Source organism: Carlito syrichta, unplaced genomic scaffold (genome assembly GCF_000164805.1).
Source record: "Carlito syrichta isolate Samal-C Ts95f unplaced genomic scaffold, Tarsius_syrichta-2.0.1 Scaffold108052, whole genome shotgun sequence".
Classification (NCBI taxonomy): Eukaryota; Metazoa; Chordata; class Mammalia; order Primates; family Tarsiidae; genus Carlito; species Carlito syrichta.
Genome location: NW_007052148.1, coordinates 71,027 through 90,740, shown reverse-complemented (window position 1 = coordinate 90,740; position 19,714 = coordinate 71,027). Strand labels below are relative to the sequence as shown.

Here is a 19,714-nt window from a genome sequence, read left to right as displayed (position 1 = left end):
GATTTTTTGATTTATTGTAGAGATGAGGTCTCGCTGCCCAGGTGGGGTCTCGAACCACAGGCTCGGGCAATCCACTCACCTCAGCCTCCCAAAGGCACGGGATTACAGGCTGAGCCACAGAGCCTGGCTCTTTTTTTTAACAATGAAACAGGTATTTCAAATTTCTACATTGTTATAACATTCTATATTGCAAGGTCTCTGTTTTCCTTTGGAGTGTTTGTGTGTACTTTGAGAAACTGAGACCTTGATTTTCTTCTTGGGAACGGTTTAGCGGTTATGAGGAAGAAAGACAAGTGAGAGAGAAAGGTAATGGGTGTCAGGTCTCTTACAAAGACCATTCACTATCCATATTCAGTACATACCATGTCTTAGCCAGTGTTTGTATTCATATACAGTGGTGCTTAGTTTACTACACTTCCAACACAGGCCTGTTGCCCTTTTTGGTTTCGTCTTCCTTTGATGAAGCATTTTGAGTATCTTTATGACAGTCTTTACCCTTTGAAGTTATGGCTGCCAAACCCTGCTTTTTATAAATGTAAAAATCTCAGGCCTGTCTTTAATAGCCCTGAAGTTGCAAAATAGTTTTTGCCCCTTAAGTATCATTATAATACTGGCTTTGCTTTTCTCAACTTTAATTTATTCATTTAACAATAATTTACTGAGCATCTTTACATATTTGCCAAAAGCTATTAGAGATAACTACTTAAGTGTGTCATGTGTGTCTTCTCTACACACCTCAGCCATTGCTGTAAAGAAGTCAGTGATTTCTGTTCCTTGAAAGATTCCTTATGGATTGGGTGGAGGAGGAGCAGGGGGACAACAGTTGAAAGATTTACAGAATCACACTGAATTTTATTTGGATTAAGGATATATTCTCCCTTTAGGAATAATAGCTATATCTCATTTCCCTTGACTTGCTTGGGAGAAGCTGAAATTAGAAACTCTTTAGATATAAATTTCTTTTTCCAGGTCTTACCAAAGAAACTAATGCTTAGACCTTCTGTTTTACCATAATTGTAGAAGTGTTCAGTGGCTTGGGATGGGGAGGTAGAGATTGACTGAGGCCTCCAGTGGTCAGATTTGGCTATTACAGTCTTTTTCAAAGTGTGATTCTTCCTGAGGATTTCTCTGGCTAAATCTCAGAACTCTCTACCTAGTACGTTGCTGCCCTTAACTCCATTCTGCTCTCCTGCTGGAGCAGGACACTGGAAGTAAGAAAGATGCACACAAAAGAAGAAAGAAAGATGCACAATGTTTTTTGAAGACCTAAAGAGCTAGTAATAGTAGGATGCAGCCAGAGATGGGAGTCAGGAGGGCTGTCCTTCCTTTGAGATTACTTCTTGCAGGATTAAGGGACCTTGTCCCAAAAGTTGTTTGGCTCTCCTTAAGTTTATTCTGCATAGGTCTCTTCTCCCCCGGCCATGTTTAGGGGACACTCCATGTAATCTACAAAACAATCAGAACTGAACCATTTTAGAACAGATTCTGTTAATCTTAAAGGAACCATTTACCTGGAACCTTTCATAGAGAAATAAATGACTTTGAGAAGTGATAATAAAAATATATTTAAAGTGATATCCTTTTTGTTTGCTTCTTAGATAGAAGGCTCTGTATATTTTATTTTTCCTCCCCCCCAAAAATGCTTCTTAGTCTGCTGTTTGTAAATTCTCATTGTGTTATAATGTAGAAATATATCTGCCTTCTAAATTAACCCTTTGTAGTCATTTGTTAAGTTTCTTTCTTAGGATGCCAGTTAAAGACCTAGAATAGAATGGCCAGGTAAAATTAAAATTATTGTGCCCTGTATTTACAGATTGTCAATATTTCAATTCCATTATGTTATTCTTGTTTTGTAATTATTTGTAGAACTAATAGAACCCAAAGCTTCTCATTAAGGGGAAATAAATGACCTGAAACCTGGGTAGTTTGGGGATGCTAGGTAGTCATTTGCTGGAGTTCTTTTCATTGTCTGGGTACGTCAAATAAAATATTTCTAACTAGCTTATTGTTAGAAGTGAACTCAAGATTTTGAAAAAGATTAAAAACACGTTTTAGTTTTCTCCCAGTCAGTATTGATTTCCTAATGGATAAATATTTATGATTTTCCAAATATTCCTTTAATTTCAAAGTGGAATTTTAAAGTTCAGGGGAAAAAAATCTAGGTTTCAAAGCTACCCCATGTCACTTGCAGCTTTCCTTTAACCGCTTAACTGGGCAAAAAGCGGATGGGGCCTGATTATGGAGTGTTTCAGTCATCTCACAGAACTGAGCCTTGGGTTAGAGTGGTATACTGGAGATGTTGTCTGGTTGTCAGTTAAACGTGGCAGTAACCTTTTGGTTTGATTTTTGTTTGTTTGACTGTTGTTACTGTTCTGTGTTTTTCCTTTCCTCTTTTGAGTTTTGCTTTATTCCTCATTGCTTTCTGACATCTCCCCCTCCTCTGCCTTTTTTAAACTGCCTTTCTTTTGGCCATTCCTGTGCTTTGACTTTCCCATTTGGTCTCTGTATATTTTGTTCCTCATTTCTCTGGTGGTTGCAGCTTCTGAGCTAACAGAATGCTTCTGTCATGCTGTGTGTTTAAAGCCTTGATTTTACTGCTGTCGTACAAAACTAAACTTGACGTGGCTGTTGGGCTGTTATTTACAGTTTATTTCTCTCTCTGCTGCACTGGTTAAAAGGACACTGTCAAGGTATTTTTTTCATAATTTTTCAAATCATTTTCTTCACTGTTTACAATAACCCATTAAAAGCTTGAAACTTAAATCTTTTCCTTTCGAAGATCCTCTCCATCATACATTCACACTGGTTTGTTGTTGTAGAGTTGCGCCTATATGTTGGGCTGGTGCCATTTGAGTTTTTGTCATTGAAAGCGCATGTAAAACGCCAGGTTTTTTGTGGGGGTGTGGGTGGACTAAAGGGGAAAGTGTAATGAATCAAGTGGGCTGCTCAGCAAACAGAGGGAAGAAACAAAAGGTCAAATTTGGTCCCTCTAACCTTGACAGTGTCCCTTTAAATATTTCTCAACCACACACCCTGGACCCCAGTTACTGAGCCTGAGTGCTGCGTACTTTTTCAGTATGAACTTCCTTGTGTGACTGTCACCCTAGCTGGAAAGATTAAAGCTTGTCTGAAGCAAGCCATCCAGTTGACACTGGAAGAGCTTTAATCTGTACCTTTTGCACACTTGTATATTGGCACATTCTGCCCTGTTGGAGAGGCATATGTGATCTAGTCCCTCCTGCTGCTGTAGCATCTTCTTGCTAGGCATTTTAGAAGCCACACACAGAAATTCCACTTTTTTATACTCCAGGAAAAACAGTCATGCACATTGCATCTGTGACCAGTTAAGATCTTGTGACAAACTAGATTTCATGTTGAAATGTAATTGTTTCATTTTTGAAAGGAGCATCAGATTTAGACTTTCACAACCATCTTTTGTGGCTTCACTGCAGGATTTGCCCAAGTTTTTGAGGGTTTTGTTTCATCATTGTTTGAATTGCTCCGTATATGGTCATCGCATATCACATCAATGAGGAAAAGTAACTGATGAGAAGCAGGTGAAATTCCTGACAAGAGGCTCTCTTCCATGAGCTCTCATAGCTGTGTGATGAAAACAAGTAGGAAAGTCACCACGAGCTCTTTTTTGGCCAGGAAGTTGAATGGGTAGGTCAGATGTTTCTGCCTCACCAAGTCCTGGGTATTACTTTGCTATGAATGGCACCAGGCATCCAAAGCCTGCCTCGTTTCTCAACACAAATAGGAACACTTCCAAGGATTTAGGTTTTCTTTAGGCTAAGTGTGATTCTCTCATTCATAAAGATCTCTTGCTCTCACCCATGCATAGTCTTTTAGAACTTCTGCTCCATGGGACTTCAGTTAGCCTTTTTAGAACGTAGAAATATGATTTTGATTAAGTCAGCTCTGGTGCCTGTCATGTTTACATCTCTGAAGGAGAGTTGCAGTCCTCTTCCCTTTTGGGTGCTGATTGCCCTTCTCTCCAGATTTTTTTTGCCACATGATAGCCCATCTCATAGAACTAATTATTTGTGTGATCAGTGAAGGAGCATAGGCTAGTGCTTTGAAATTGTGTTTAGTGAGAGAAAGGGCAAAAACGAAGGAGTCTTACATAAGGTGGCATCTCACTGTGATGGTTTTGTTGACAGTCAGTTGCCTCTGATTGTAAAAGATCACGCCTTAGTCTCTTAGTGTTTACTAGAATTTGCTTTATTGCTTTACCAGTCTTAGGTTGACTTCAAGTGAAATTCCATATTTTGAATGCCATTTCCCAGTTGATGCCCAGCTTATGGAGAGAGATGCTTTGCCTTAGATCTGCTCTTTTCCTTCTCTCAATGCTGCTATGAATTCAGCAGTTGGATGGCAGATGCAGCTTATTTGGGGCTGAATTTAGCAGCCACAGAGGGGTGTGTGTCAGCTAGCTGATGTTATCAGTAGACAGGGACATGGCATGGCTGGGAGCATGGTCTTCAGCTTGATAACCTGCTTTGCAGTCTGTTCCCTTCATCCACATCAGTAAGGAGCCAGGCCTTCTGGTCCTTCAGTTACTCGTAGTCTCTCTCAGAGCTTTGGACATTCAGCTCTGAACTTATCAGTGCCATAAAGCATTATTACTCTGCAAAATAAAAGTGCTAGTGTCTTCTTATCTCACTTCTCTCTTCCCTACCCCCAGCTTCGAAGGGACACAGATAACTTGGGCTTCTTATTTTCCCTTCCTGCCCCTACTCTGGAAGGTCCTCGGGTGTTTTGACATAGTTTTTGTTCCCTGGGACTTTTCTAGTGTGTTATTTGCATGTCAGCCCAGCTCAACTCAGTGCATGTCAGCTCAGTGCCCCTGTGCTCCATGTGACTTCGGTTGGCACCAGTATAAATCTTGTGGCTATTAATAGAAGTGGAGTCCCAGCTCTGAGGGTAGAAGTGGGAGAAGAGGGAAATGTCAGGGCCAAAACATTTCATATCTCATTTAAATGGATTTGACCACTTCATGGAAAAGAAAATTTGAATCATTGTCCTCAACGGTTTCCCCTTTGAGACACATATTTTGACCTTTTTAAATTGTAGAGCATTTGTGTTTTCATGGATGGTTATGTTTAGTCTTACAAGAACCAACTCTGCTATACTTCGGATTTTCAGGTCCCTAAAGAGAAAGATGAAATGGTAGAGCAAGAGTTTAACCGGTTGCTAGAAGCTACATCTTACCTTAGTCATCAGCTAGACTTCAATGTCCTCAATAATAAGCCTGTGTCCCTGGGCCAGGCATTGGAAGTTGTCATTCAGTAAGTACTTTGGTACTGCTTATTGTATAGTGAAATCCATGTAAAGATTTGCTGTTTATGTTTTAAGTTTTTCAGCAAGTCTTATTTGAACCAGTATTCACTTATTTTCATGTGAAAGCATTAAATTAAAAAGTAGAAAGCATTTAACATAATTACATGATCCTTAAGACCCCTTTCACTTTTGAAATTCATTGTTTTTATTGTATTATGCTTAATTCATTGTTTTTATTGTATTATGCTGTATTTAACATAGCCTAGAAAATAATTTGCCACCAGCCAACTTTTCTTGTTCCTAAGTATTAGAAGCTCCTAAGTATTCTTGTTCCTAAGTATTAGAAGTTTCGGTGGGCCTTGAATGTTCTTTATGAACACTGTGTTCTGCATAGTTGCCTGTGGGACTGGGTTATACATATGGTCTCTCATAGGTTACAAGAAAAGCATGTCAAAGATGAGCAGATTGAACACTGGAAGAAGATAGTGAAAACTCAGGAAGAATTGAAGGAACTTCTTAATAAGGTAAAATTCTATATTTTCTTCATTGCTAAAGACACTTCAGTAGAAGAAAAAGCCTTTAGAAATTTTCAAAGCATTCCTGGGTTTTTTCCTCTTTGGAAGAGAAGGTCTGCACAGCTGGGACTTATTCTTAAGAGGCTTGCACAGTGGCTCAATCTGCAATCTCAGCACTTTGGGAGGTTGAGATGGGAGGATTGCTTGAGGCCAGGAGTTTGAGACCAACCAGTCTGGCCAACATAGCAAGACCATGTCTCTAAAAAAATTTGAAAATTAGCTGGTTGCAGTGGCATGTGCCTGTAGTCCTAGCTACATGGGAGGCTGACGCAGGAGGGTTGCTTGAGCCCCGGAGTTGGAGGCTGCAGTGAGCTATGATTGTGTCACTATACTCCAGCTGGGCAATAGAGTGAGACCCTGTCTCTTTAAAAAAGAAAAAAATGACTAGTGAAAGGCATTGTTTTATCTGTCAGTCTTTTAGTGTGGCGCCATTGATAAATTGTTGCCAGGAGAAATAGGTCTTTCCTGTGTGTCTGGTTCCATTTGCCTGGTCCAAAGCTGTTCTAATGCCCTTGGCTGAGTTTTAGGACTAGTGGGAGGACAGCTGTACTGAGGCTGAGTTCCCTTTGATGAAGGTCAGCAAATCAGCAGCCAGCTCAGTGCCATCATCACTTCTCTTGCGCTGCCAGCATCCCCCACCTCCATTCCTCAATGCTGTGTCTGTTGCTCTTCTCTACCGCCGGAGCCCTGGGCTCCAGGGTGTTCAAGTCCAACCATTTGCTTCTCCTCATCCTGCAGACTTGTCAGCTTAGGGCGAAACCAGCCCCTGGGTGTGTCTGTGCCTACACTCTTGCTTCACTCTGGGGCCTCCTTTCTTCATCCTGCCACGTGAGGAGGGCTGCAGCTCACCTTCATGGCTGAGAGGATGAAGTGGAAAGCGTGGCTTGAGAACTGCCAACGGGCAGTACATCTGGGGAGCCCAGTTTCAGGCTTTAACTATCACCCCAGTCCTGTGTAGTATCACCAGAAACTTGAAAAAACTAACAGTAAGAATGGTTCCTTAAGGTTCTTTGTGTGGTGATGTGAACTTTTTACATATTTCAAAAAGAAAACATGACAATTTGTTTCTCCAAATAAGTTTAGGTTAAATTGGTGGTAGTTTGTTTTTCATAGAAATTAAATGGATTTCAGTACTGTTACTCCATTTGTTTAAATTAGTGGAACACTCCTCACCTTTCTCATTAGTTTTGGAAGACAGAGCCAGTCTTACTTACCTGATAGTGTTAGGGTTCTTCTGTGTGTTTCCCGAACGTCATGATGTAGCTTACAAGAGTTCCAAGGACCTTGCATTGGAGCCCTGTTTTGGTGTCATAGCAGTTTAAGGGGGGGAGCCAAAACCAAGGGGACGTGTAACATTGTTATGCATTACATTGCTATCTGGAATGGTAAAATTGCACTTTTTCCTCTTAGATGGTAAATTTGAAAGAGAAAATTAAAGAACTCCATCAGCAATATAAAGAAGCATCTGAAGTAAAGCCACCCAGAGATATTACTGCTGAGTTCTTAGTGAAAAGCAAACACAGGGATCTGACTGCTCTTTGCAAGGTGTGGTATACGTACATGCCTGACTGGCTTTGCTTGGAATCCTGAGAAACAGTATAGGTCTGGGGAACTTTGGAAGAGAGAAAGTCACAGGTGCCTGCAGTATGAAGATGAGGGCTTGGTACATGAGGAGCCGTGGGGACTTAGTGGGTTAGTTTGCCTTGAGATCTGTCTGCTTGTCTTGCAGAATTCTTACCGTGTCTTACTAATCTTATCATTTTAACTTAGACTGCGGTTTACCCCTCTGTGACTTAGTTTATCCCTAGCAGCTGAGAATAATGACAATGAATTTAGACTTCAGAGTCATTTGGAGTCATATTACCTGATTTGGTATTTCCTAGCCATGTGACTTGGACTCCTCAATTGCCTCATCTGTAAATAAAGCTTCATAATAAAAATTATGTACCTGAAGTGCTTGTCCCAGAGCTAGGAACATGGTAATGCTCAGGAAATTATTTTTTATCCTAACTTTGTAGGACACCAGTGTACTGCTTCTTTTATATTCTCCTTCCGTATCTCCCCCCTGCCCCTACCTTCTTACTCCAGGCCCACAATCATAACTTGTCTCAAAGAACAAAAATCTTTGAGCTCCAACCCCAGCCTTAATTGAGCCATACTTCTTATATATGACTTAATAGGAAATATGACCCAGACCTTAGACCTCATAGCATAAAGAAACTAGGTGGATATCTGACCCTTCAGGATAAATCAGATTCACTTAATTTTATCAGGAATATGATGAATTAGCTGAAACACAAGGAAAGCTAGAAGAAAAACTTCAAGAATTGGAAGCCAACCCCCCAAGGTAAGGAACACAAACATTTAGAAGGATAGCTTTGACTCTTCTTTTAGACCGATTTAGAAGGAAAATTATACAGCCCAGAGAGCTTTTATTTATATTCAGTGAATAGGTTCTAAATTGTTTAATGAATGGAAAAATACTTGAACCTCTAAGTTTCCTACTTTTTTTTTTTGAGTTGGAGTCTCACTCCGTCACCCAACTGGAGTGCAGTGTCATGCTCATGGCCACCCCAGAGTCGACTTGCTGGGCTCCGACGATCCTTCTGCCTCAGCCTTCCAAGTAGTTGGAACTACAGATGCGCACTACCGCACCTGGCTAATTTTTTTTGTGATTTATTGTAGAGACGAGGTCTCACCAAGTTGCCAGGGCTGGTCTCGAACCCACAGGATCAGGCAGTCCACTCACCTCGCCTCCCAAAGTGCTGGGATTACAGGCTGAGCCACCGAACCTGGCCTAAGTCTCCTACTCTTATAATTTATTGTGTGTGTATCCTCAATAACTAAGCAGATTGTTTTTGAAGAAATAGTCTTTGTCCATAAGGTCCAGTATTTGGATGAAGATGGAAATTGTCTTCCTTGTGTGAGACAGAAAGTGTTGCTGCCTAAATTTCCATAATTCTGGGGACTTATTTCCTTTGGGTTTTTGACAGTGAATGCTGAGTGGATGTCTCATGTGCATTCTTCTCCATCTGCTTTTGTTCTAGAGTCAGTGATATTGCCTATCTTTTCTATAAAGTCATAAGGCAACATTTTTATTTATTTATTTATTTTTTTACAACTAGTAAGCTTTTATAATGCTGTGTGACTTAGTATGAAGAAATCTTTTTTTAGGCAAATGAGACCTCACTGTAATTTGCTTTACATAATGAGCTTGGCACTGCTTTAGGCACCAGAGGTAAAGAGGTTAATGAGACAGATAAGATCCCATTTTTTGACCTATTCCTTTTTTCACATAAGCAAAGTCCCAACTGAGGTTCTGCTGACACAGTTACTAAGACCACCCACATCTCACTGAGAATGGTAGTATGACTTTTAATAACCCACACTCCCTTGTTGTTCTTCTTTTGCAGTGATGTGTATCTCTCATCAAGAGACAGACAAATACTTGATTGGCATTTTGCAAATCTTGAATTTGCTAATGCCACACCTCTCTCTACTCTCTCCCTTAAACACTGGGATCAGGTAAATTTCCCTTATTGCTTATTTTGTTGCACATGTCTTTGAGAGGACTTGTAAGAGAAACCGATGGTTTTGTGTATGTGTGTTTTTAAACTGCTTTAGTAAGAGATATCATTTACATACAATGAAATTCACCCATTTAAAGTGAACAGTTTCGTGATTTGCCAGACCGACTTAGTCATGAGCCACCACCACAATCAAGATGCAGAGCATTTCCATCGTTTTGAACAGTTTTCTCCTGCCTCTTTGCAGCTAATCCCCCGTCATCTAGCTCCTGACCCCGGACAAGCACCGATTGGCTTTCTGTCACTGTAATTTTGCTTATTCGACAATTTCATATAAATTCAGTCATATAGTACATAACCTTTTGTGTGTGACTTATTTCATTTAGCATAGAGTTTCTGAGATGTGCATGAAGTTTTTGAGATTCATCTTTGTTGCTGCATGTATCAGTGATTTATTCCTTTTTATTTAGTAGAATTCCATTGTATGGATGTACCACAGATTGTGCACTCACTGGTGCATTGATGGGCAGCTGGGCTGTTTCCTTTCCCTCTTTTGACTAGTGAATAAAGCTGCTTATGAACGTTCATGTCTCTCTGTTGGGTAAATATCTAGGAGTGGAATTGCTAGGCATTACAGAAGGTAGATTTTTAACATCACTAAACTATTTTCCAAATTGTCCTCCCACTGGCAGTGTATGAAAGTTCCATTTGCTCTAAATCTTCACCGACACTGGGTAATGCCAGTCGAAAAGTTAGCCATTCTGCTGGGTATAGTAGTACTGGCATTCACTGATTTCTAGTGATGGAGAGCATCATGTGCTCTTGAGCCATTCATGTCTTTGGTGAGTTGTCCTTTCAGCTCTTTAGCCTGCATTAAATCTGGTTGACTGTTGGGTTGAGCTGTAAGAGTTTATTATTATGTTATTTACATTCTGGGCAGAAGTCTTGTCAAATTTTGGGGGTTTTGTTTGTTTGAGTCAGAGTCTCACTCTGTCGCCCAGGCTGGAGTGCAGTGGCATGGTCATGGCTTACTATAGCTTCCAACTCCTGTGCTCAAGCAATCCTCCCACCTCAGCCTCCTGAGTAGCTGGGACTACAGGTGTGTGCCACCATAGCCGGGTAATTTTTCACTTATTGTTGAGACAAGATCTCACTGTGTTGTCTGGGCTGGTCATGAACTCCTGGGCTCAAGCTGTCCTCCCGCCTGCGCCTCCCAAAGTGCTGATTGCAGGCATGAATCACCACATTTGGCCACATTTTTGTTTTGCAGATATTTTCTTCTAGTCTGTTACTTGCCTTTCCTTATCTAAATATCTTTCAAAGTGTAAAAATTTTTAGTTTTATTAAGTCTTATTTATAAACTTTTTCTAGCCAGGAATGGTGTCACATCTTAATCCCAGCACTTTGGGAGGCAGAGGTGAGAGGATTGCCTGAGTCCAGACTAGCTTAGGCCGTGACAAGATCTCATCTCTACAGTAAATCAAAAAATAAGCTGGGCGTGGTGGTATACGCCTTTGGTTCCAGCTACTTGGAAGACTGAGACGGAAGGATCGCCAGAGCCCAGCAGGTCGACACTGGGGTGGCTGTGAGCATGCCACTGCACTCCAACCTGGGCGACAGAGTGAGACGCTGACTCAAAAAAAATATTCAAAAAGTGACTTTTTCTTTTAGACTTTTTCATCCTAAAAAATCTTTGTCTTGTCTGAGGTTACAAAGATTTTCTCCTGTGTATTCTTCCAGAAGTTTTATGGGTTTAGCTCTTTTTAGGTCTGTAGTCCATTTTGAGTTAATTTTTGTGTATGGTGAGAGGTGAAGGAAGGGTTCGTTTTTCCATATGGTTACCTGATTATTCCAGCACCATTCTTTTCTTTACTTGTTTTGGCTTCTTTGTTAGCCCTTTGCCCTCAGAGATATCTCATGGGTCACCTACCAGCAACTCAGTCACACTTTTTACGAAATAGTGAAAAACAAATTACATCTTATTAGATAGTATAGCATTGGAACCAATTGTTTTATTGTAATGATATTGGGCTTATAATGGAATTTTGGACATTGAGGAACTTATTTATGACAAAAAATCCAAATCTTTCGTCTTGTATTTTTCTTACATGTGGTAATGTGTGAAACAGTCACTGACATGCATTGCAGGTTCACTGATACATGCTGTGCAATAGGAATTTGTTTGACATCGTCCACCTGGTGTTTTTCTATTCTAGCATATAATGCAGTCTCGTTTTCTTCCTCCCATGTTAATAATATATAATTTATTGCCAGTCTGTTATTGGATGACAGTGCGGAAGTACATCCTTGTGATTCCTGGAAACCACTTCTCAACTGATCAGTCATATCTCAGTAATATATTCCATCTCTTTATCTGCTTTTTTGTGCAATTTGAATGGAAAACTTCAAGGAAGCACACATTTTTTAAAAATTGGCTCTGGCATAAGTTTGCCCTGTATAAATATAATCGCCAACAATCTCCTTATGTCCCCTGAGAGGGGACATCAGAGCGGTTTGCTAGATTTACAATGTCCCCTCAGAGAGGACATCTGAGTACAGAGGATTAAAAATCAACCATGTAAGTGCATTTTTACATACATATTTTAGTTTTTATATCTTCCTAGTAAATCATTTCGACTTCTTAATCTTTGAATTATAAGTTGGTATTTTGTAGTGTTTGTATTACAGTATTGTAGTATTTGCACTTATTATTAGTGGTAAAATCTTATAGAAATCCCAGTTTCTTTTTGGTTTTTCATGTAAGTACTAAATTAGGTCCCACCAGCCATCAGTTTATCATTTGGAGTTTCAACATCTATTTGTAATAGTATACATTTTGAATCTAGGTGGTTTCGACTGATCCATATGGGGAGCAGATGAGCCAGTCACAAGTAGTGAGAGTTACTGTCAACCCCATATTTTTATCTAATTCATACGAAGTATTGGTACATTTTCCCCCAAGAACTTCATGAAGTTAGAAATGCTGACTGGCTTATGGAAGTTTCTCACTGTAGAAAATTATTCAGTAAATTTAAAGAAATAAGATCATTTGGGGGATTCTTCACTTTCAGGCCAAAGCTCGTGTATGGCTTGTCTTGGGCCACTCTTGATCTTAGATTGTCTCCATCTATTTGACTGACTTTGGTTTTGGAAGGCTTCCTCAACTTTAAAACCTGTAAATGTAAGGAATAAAACCTGATTTTGCTCTTAGGTAAAAGAAAATCAAATCATGACGGTGAATCTGATACCCTGAAAATCTGTGATGCATTCAGAAGCCAAATAAATAAATTGGAATGATATCTCGTCATCTGAGTTTACGAAATCTTTGCTTCCCCCTTCCACCCTCCTGCCCTAACCTCTCTGGAGGGTCTGGATTTGATGGAATAGGACAGTGACAATAAAAAACTATCTAGGGAAAAAATGAAATTTCCCTAATGTCACTGCCCAAAAAGGTTAGGGACATTTTGGTGTTTTTTCTTTTTCCTTCAGTTTCTTTTAGTTTCAGCTATTCTTATAGCTGAATACTGAATGATTATGCTTGAATTGCTGCCTTAAAATACTGCTTGCACAAACTTGTGTTTTTCAAAAAAGTATACAGAAGTAGGAGCACTTGGCATCGATGGGATTAAAAAACTATTGGAAAGATGTCCTTTTCTTTCATCTTTAGGATGATGACTTTGAGTTTACTGGCAGCCACTTGACAGTGAGGAACGGCTATTCGTGTGTGCCTGTGGCTTTAGCAGAAGGCCTAGACATTAAACTGAACACAGCAGTGCGACAGGTTCGCTATACAGCTTCAGGTATGTCCCAACTTTCCGGGTAAAATAGAGCTCCTCTCCCAAAAGTGGCCTGAGCTTTCGTTGGGTAGGACCTCTACAGCAAGAATATTGGCACATTCTTGTGGAAATATTTTATAAATCATGGCACCTAGATAAAAACTTGGATTTACAGATGATTACGCCTACAAAATTTTTGGTGGTTCTAACCCCTCTCATTTTATAAACCAGAAACTTTAGACAAGCATTTTGCTATATTTATGCATAAATACCAGGATTGTGGCCCCTGGGCTTCAGTGGGACCCACCCCTTATATTTCCTCATCTGCAACTTGGTCTTTGGTTCTGTTCTGGTTTTTTGTAGTCAGTGGGCTCATTGGCTTAGATTGGTTCCTCGTTCAGGAGCAGTCCTGCCAATAAGTTGACTCCTTAGGATAGCATATCAGCTTTGCCTCCAAGAGCCCTTGTAGGACTGTGTAGGCAGGAGAAGTAGAAATGTAGCCACCAATCCTACCCTGCTTGGCCTCTTCCCTGGAGTTGTTGAGATTACTGCACTTTTTTTTTTGCAACCACTGAAATCGTTTCCCATTTAATTTTCCCATCAGAGGTAGCTTCCAGTCAACCATGTTGAGATCTACTGCTTTTAGCCTTTTGCAGCAGATGGAGAACAGGGAGAACAGACAGAAAATGGGCATGCACTGAGCTCTCATACTTACATTGAACTACTTCAATGTAAGTGTGTATTCATTAAAAAATAAGGAAAATGCTATTATCATAACGTGAGCTCCCTTGCTGAGGTCGAACTCACTCATTCTGACGAGCTGAGCATCACAGTGCATTCTCAAGAACAGCATGCAGCTTGGGTCGGCCTGCGGCCCTAGATCTGCAGCAGTCTTCTTGGGTCACTGCAGCACAGTGCTCTTGGGTCTCAGTGAGTAGCTAACCACAGTGGGAAGACATTCCATTTAGGTGGACATTTTACTCTTGCTTTTGGCCTTAACTTACTTGAGTAAGCGGTAAGGTCCTTTCGTTAGTCTAGAGGATGACCAGTGTGGTAGTGTGGGGGTGGCAGTCCAGGACTCGGAAGTTGACTATGAGGATGTAAATCCTGGCACTTGCTGCTTTGTGTGTCTTTTGATATGTTATTTCACCTCTCCCTCAGTTTTATGTGAAACACAAATTTAAAAAATGAAGGTAATACAGCTTTATGCTCAGAAGTAAATGGCAGGTGGAGATCCTGCTATGCACTGGAGATTAAGTGTCCTTGTCAGTAAATGCTGTCCTCCTCACCATGAGCCTCTCCCCCCCTCTGTAGGATGTGAGGTGATCGCTGTGAATACCCGCTCCACAAGCCAAACCTTTATTTATAAGTGTGACGCAGTTCTCTGTACCCTCCCCCTGGGTGTGTTGAAGCAGCAGCCGCCGGCGGTCCAGTTTGTGCCGCCTCTTCCTGAGTGGAAAACATCCGCGGTCCAAAGGATGGGATTTGGCAACCTTAACAAGGTGACTGGTCCCAGGCACTTCTCTCTCCAAGCTAGTGTTCAGGCCTTAGGCTCACTGTCCTGTCCTCAGTGAGGAGGGGAGTTGGTTGGCATTTTTGTACATTTGACTGTGCTCTCAACTGTGATAACAGGGCTGAGGCCTGCTGATTCATTCCCTTCAGTGCCTGATTATAAAGTATCTGTCCATTCGGACACTTAGATCTTATGGGGTCATAAATGTCAACCTAAGTAATGCATTTTAATAGGAATTTCTGGGTGTATATTGAAAGCTGATTAAAGTCAGAGGAAGAAGTACTTCCTGTTGAGGCTAGCTATGCTTAGAGCCATGTTATCTGGCCTCAGTCACCAGCTCCTGTGTTCCTTTCTTGCGATAGGTGGTGTTGTGTTTTGACCGGGTGTTCTGGGATCCAAGTGTCAATTTATTCGGGCATGTTGGCAGCACCACCGCCAGCAGGGGTGAGCTCTTTCTCTTCTGGAACCTCTATAAAGGTAATGCCTTCGAGTTTTAACCTTTTCCATATCCTTATGGGAATCAAGAACTAAGAATATTTTTAGTTTTCTCAAATATATATGCCTCGGTTTCTCTTTTTTATTAACTCAGCAAACAATTCCTGGAATCACTTCTCGGTACTGGGGATATGGGGAAAAAGCACCTGCCCTTAAGGAGCTCACAACTGAGTGGGGTACAACAAGGAGGCAGGCAGCTCCAGAACAGGCTGGAAGCCCAGGTTACTGAAAAAAAAATCAGCTCAAACCCAGGGAGGCATCCTAGAAGGGGAAACTTGCATTCCTCATTCTAAGACTTTAGTATCTTAGACTGGCTTGCCCAGTTCTTTGATCGTGATCACTTTCCTCAGAATTTATCAAACTCCTACCCTGGCGCTCAGTTATTTTCTTCTGTAGTTGAACTATTCTTAACACATACAGTGTGAAGACTTAAAAGTCTATTCATGTGCTCTCTTATTCCAAGAAGAGGATATAAAACAGTAGGACATCCCGCAGCACAGCAGTACCAAGAGGCAGGGTGTGACAGTCGGCACCTTGGCTAACCGGCTTGGCCCACCCCCAGTTCTTCCTGTCCGCCTCACTGCTTGAAGGTGAACCGTCAGTCACACTCCCAGGGCCTCTACCTCCAGAGGGCGCTTTGTGCCCTGACCACACTGCTTTCTGACAACAGCCAGGTGTCTTTCCCTCCCCCATCTCCAGGTCATCAAGTCCCGTTGGTGTCAGCCTCATAGTCTCAGACCTATTTACTTCTCTTTCCCACTGCCCACCTCCCTGTCCAGGGCATACTCTTCCCTCTCACCTGGACAGTTAACGGTAGCTCCTACTGATATTCCTGTTCTGCTGTCGGTAGCCTTCCACTGCTGAAAGAAAATGTCAAAATGCCTGACCTTGGCCCTTGTGAAGGCTCCTCATAATATGTCTAGTCCATCCTTACTTCCTTGCTCATCCTCAGTCCTCCCCACTTCCGGCTCCAGGCACACTTGTCTGCTCTCGAATCCTGGAATGCACTTCAGGGCTCCATTATGTACTGTGGACTGGGCCTGGCCGAATTTTCTTCTCTCCCTTCCCAACCTGGCTTACTCTACACGGTCTTCAGGTCCTGACCTAAATGTCCATATTGCTGAAAGGACACACATACCCCACCGACCTGAATCTAAATTAAGTCCCTCTATTCTTTTCCCTGTATCCTGTGTTTTTCGTTATAGCTTTTCTATCACTCTAATGGAGTATATAATCTACCTTTTATCTTTTGTGTCCCTATCATCTAGTACCGTGCCTGTCACACGCGTCTGCTGCATGAATCTTCAGCATTTGAGTGACTGAAGGCAGTTATGGGCTTGGAGGAGCCTGCAATAGCTAACAGGGATGCAAGCCGTTGTCACAGAGCACTCTGAGGTGGTCAGGGCCAAGAACTTGTGCTGAAATATAGGGATGGCTTTTAGTTTTTTTTTTTAGCAAGGTCTGAAACGTCTTTGGGACTGCTGCATTCTGCAAATTTAACAGTGAAGTGCCTGTGAGTCACACTTCACTCACTAGTCAGCCAGCCCCTTTCTGTACAGTTTCTAGGCTGGAGCTCCATTTGCTGTTTCAGAGACAACCCGTCGAGTAGTGTGGCATGTCTTGTCATCCAATTTCAGAGCACCAAGAATAAGATGGGCCTGATGAGGAGGTTCTTGAGAATAGTCTGTTGGAAAACCCTGGAATTTTCCTTTCTGTTTCCCCAGCTCCAATACTGTTGGCACTGGTGGCAGGAGAAGCTGCTGGTATCATGGAAAATATAAGCGATGACGTGATTGTTGGTCGATGCCTGGCCATTCTCAAAGGGATTTTTGGTAGCAGTGCAGTGCCCCAGGTAAGTGGGTATCTGGGGGCTCAGACTAAACCAGGATGGCTTCAGCCAGAATCAAGAAGTGTGTGCTGGGTTACGTAAATATTAGTATTTGGAGTTCATGCCCCAAGCATCTGGTTTAGGGTCCCCCCTCGCCGTATGTGAACTAGGGAAGCTGAAGACTGTTGGCTGCATTTCTCCTCTGCCTGCGAAGTCACACCACATCCCTGCCTTTTAAACAAAGTGGCCAGACTCCAGTGAAGATCTCAGGGAAGTCTTAAGAGAACTTCTTGGTACTTTTTTCTGTCCTTTAGGCCTGTTGAAATGCTTTAACCCCTTAGGATTCCTTTGAAGGGAAGTATATTAATGCTTCATGTGAATTTATAAAAGAGAAGTGTCAAGTCCTGTATAGACCTCTGGATTCATAGGTAAGAGGGCAATACAGAGACGTCCTTGCTGTCTGAAATCATTTTGCCTCAGTGAATCTTAAAGCAAAGTAGTCACCACTTGGCCTCAAGTCTTTTACCTCCCTCTCACTTGTACCCCCACCCACCACTGCTTTTGCACCTTTCAAGGATTGATTTGTCCTTGGTGTTCCATAATGACTTTTGCTTGTGGTTTCTCCTTAGCCCAAGGAAACTGTGGTGTCTCGTTGGCGCGCTGATCCCTGGGCCCGGGGCTCCTATTCCTATGTAGCTGCAGGGTCATCTGGAAATGACTATGACTTAATGGCTCAACCAATCACTCCCGGCCCCTCAATTCCAGGTGCACCACAGGTGAGAAACTGGCAGGCTGTATCTGGGCTTAGGAAGGCTAAAGTGGGAGGATCACTTGAGCCCCCAGGAGTTGGAGACCAGCCTAGGCAACACAGCAAGACCGTGTCTACAAAAAAAGAAGAAGAAAAGCTGCACATGGTGGTGCACGCCTGTAGTCCCGCTACTCGGGAGGTTGAGGTGGAAGAATTGTCTGAGCCCAGGAGGTAGAGGCTGTGGTGAGCCATTATTTTGTGCCACTACACTTCTGGTCTTGGCAACAAAGTGAAACCCTGACTCAAAATAATAATAATAGTCAAGAGCAGAGTAAAAGGGATTTCTCTTGATTTGGCTTTGTAAATCTAGGCAGTCTGCATTCAAAATAGAGGAGGAAATAAATCATTAACTTTTTTCCTTATTCAGTGTCCTCCCCTAAGACACAAAACCATTTTAAATTTCACTTCTGTTTTGTAGTGGTTCATAGGATTATTGTAAGGTCTCAACCACTAGGAGTTTCAGGGCTGCCAGGGCATGCCCCTGAGAAATACCCTTGGGTCCCTTATGCCAGATCCTGCTCCAGAGAGCAATGAGCTTCCTCAGGGTCATAGCCCAGACTTGCTCAGAGCTGAAAGGTGAGTGTTCCTGATCAATAAGAACAAATGCTGTTTTTTGGTTTTGTTTTTTTGAGGTGGACTCTCACTGTCACCCAGGCTGGAGTGCAATGGCACACTCACGGCCACCCCAGTGTCAACCTGCTGGGGTGCGGCGATCCTTCCTCCTCAGCTTTCCAAGTAGCTGGAACTACAGGCATGCACTCCCACACCTGACTAATGTTGGATGTATTGTAGAGATGAGGTCTTGCCAAGTTGCCCAGGCTAGTCTTGAACCTGTGGGCTTAGGCAGTCCCCTTGCCTCGGCCTCCCAAAGTGCTGGGATTACAGGCTGAGTCACGGAGCCCGGCCTAAATGCTGTTGTTAAGCATCACTCTAGACTTGAGGCTGGGCTGAGTTATTGTCCCATTTCTACTTGTCAATTTGAGGGAAACGCCTGCTATTGCTAAGGGGCTTCTTGGGTAGAATGATGAATAGTAAATTGGGGTGTCAGCCTTCAAAGGACAACAGGAATATGGCAGTTCAGATACAAGAAGAATAATGGTATATGTGCAACCTGTTGATTTTCTCCGTTTCCTGAAATAGCCAATTCCACGACTCTTCTTTGCGGGAGAACATACGATTCGTAACTACCCAGCCACAGTCCATGGTGCTCTGCTGAGTGGGCTGCGAGAAGCGGGAAGGATTGCAGACCAGTTCTTGGGGGCCATGTATACCCTTCCTCGCCAGGCCACACCAGGTGTCCCTGCACAGCAGTCCCCGAGCATGTGAGACAGAAACATTCTGAGGGAAGGGGCCCACGTGGGTGTCTTTTGCTGTGTAAGCAAGACTCTTCTAGCAATACCAGATTCTACTGAGAAGCTCCCACCCTGACATCTGGGCTTAGGATTGGCTGATGGAGCTCCTGATTTGGCAAAGGAGCTTGCCTTCTTCAAGCAACATAGAACACAGGGAGGAACTTGTCCATTAGTTTGAAATTGTTCTTCATAAAGACTGAGGCAAGTGCTGTGAAATAACACATTAGTCTCTTGGTATGTGATGGTTTTTTTTTTTTATATATTTTGAGAATAAAACTTCATATAAAAGCAGTCCTCTCGTTTCCCCTTTGGGTTAGAGTTGCATACAAGACAGCAGTTTACTCCTTTGGAAATGCCAGTTTTACCCTATGGCAATAGTAATACATGAAATAGCTGCTGATTCTAGTTCATTTATGTGGGTCCTAGGCATGTCCAGGCTTGATTAATGTTCTAGTCATTACAGCATCAGGAATTAGGTTATTTTAAGTAAAATACAATGAAATATGCCAGCTGTACTAGAGAACAGCTAGCTATATGCAGAGATGACATCAACAGGA

General features: G+C 42.1%; 1 protein-coding gene across 1 annotated transcript in view; it reads left to right on the top strand.

Annotated features, from left to right (window-relative positions):
- The window catches only part of KDM1A (lysine demethylase 1A), a 66,225-nt gene extending 46,780 nt beyond the window's left edge, over positions 1–19,445 (top strand). The window contains 12 exon segments of the mRNA XM_021717369.1: positions 2,679–2,690; positions 5,149–5,291; positions 5,717–5,807; positions 7,269–7,403; positions 8,132–8,205; positions 9,272–9,383; positions 13,053–13,185; positions 14,476–14,663; positions 15,037–15,151; positions 16,894–17,021; positions 17,627–17,773; positions 18,946–19,445. Coding sequence (XP_021573044.1) covers positions 2,679–2,690; positions 5,149–5,291; positions 5,717–5,807; positions 7,269–7,403; positions 8,132–8,205; positions 9,272–9,383; positions 13,053–13,185; positions 14,476–14,663; positions 15,037–15,151; positions 16,894–17,021; positions 17,627–17,773; positions 18,946–19,131 — 1,464 coding nt within the window. The 3' untranslated portion in view covers positions 19,132–19,445.
- The last annotated feature ends 269 nt before the right edge of the window (positions 19,446–19,714 follow it).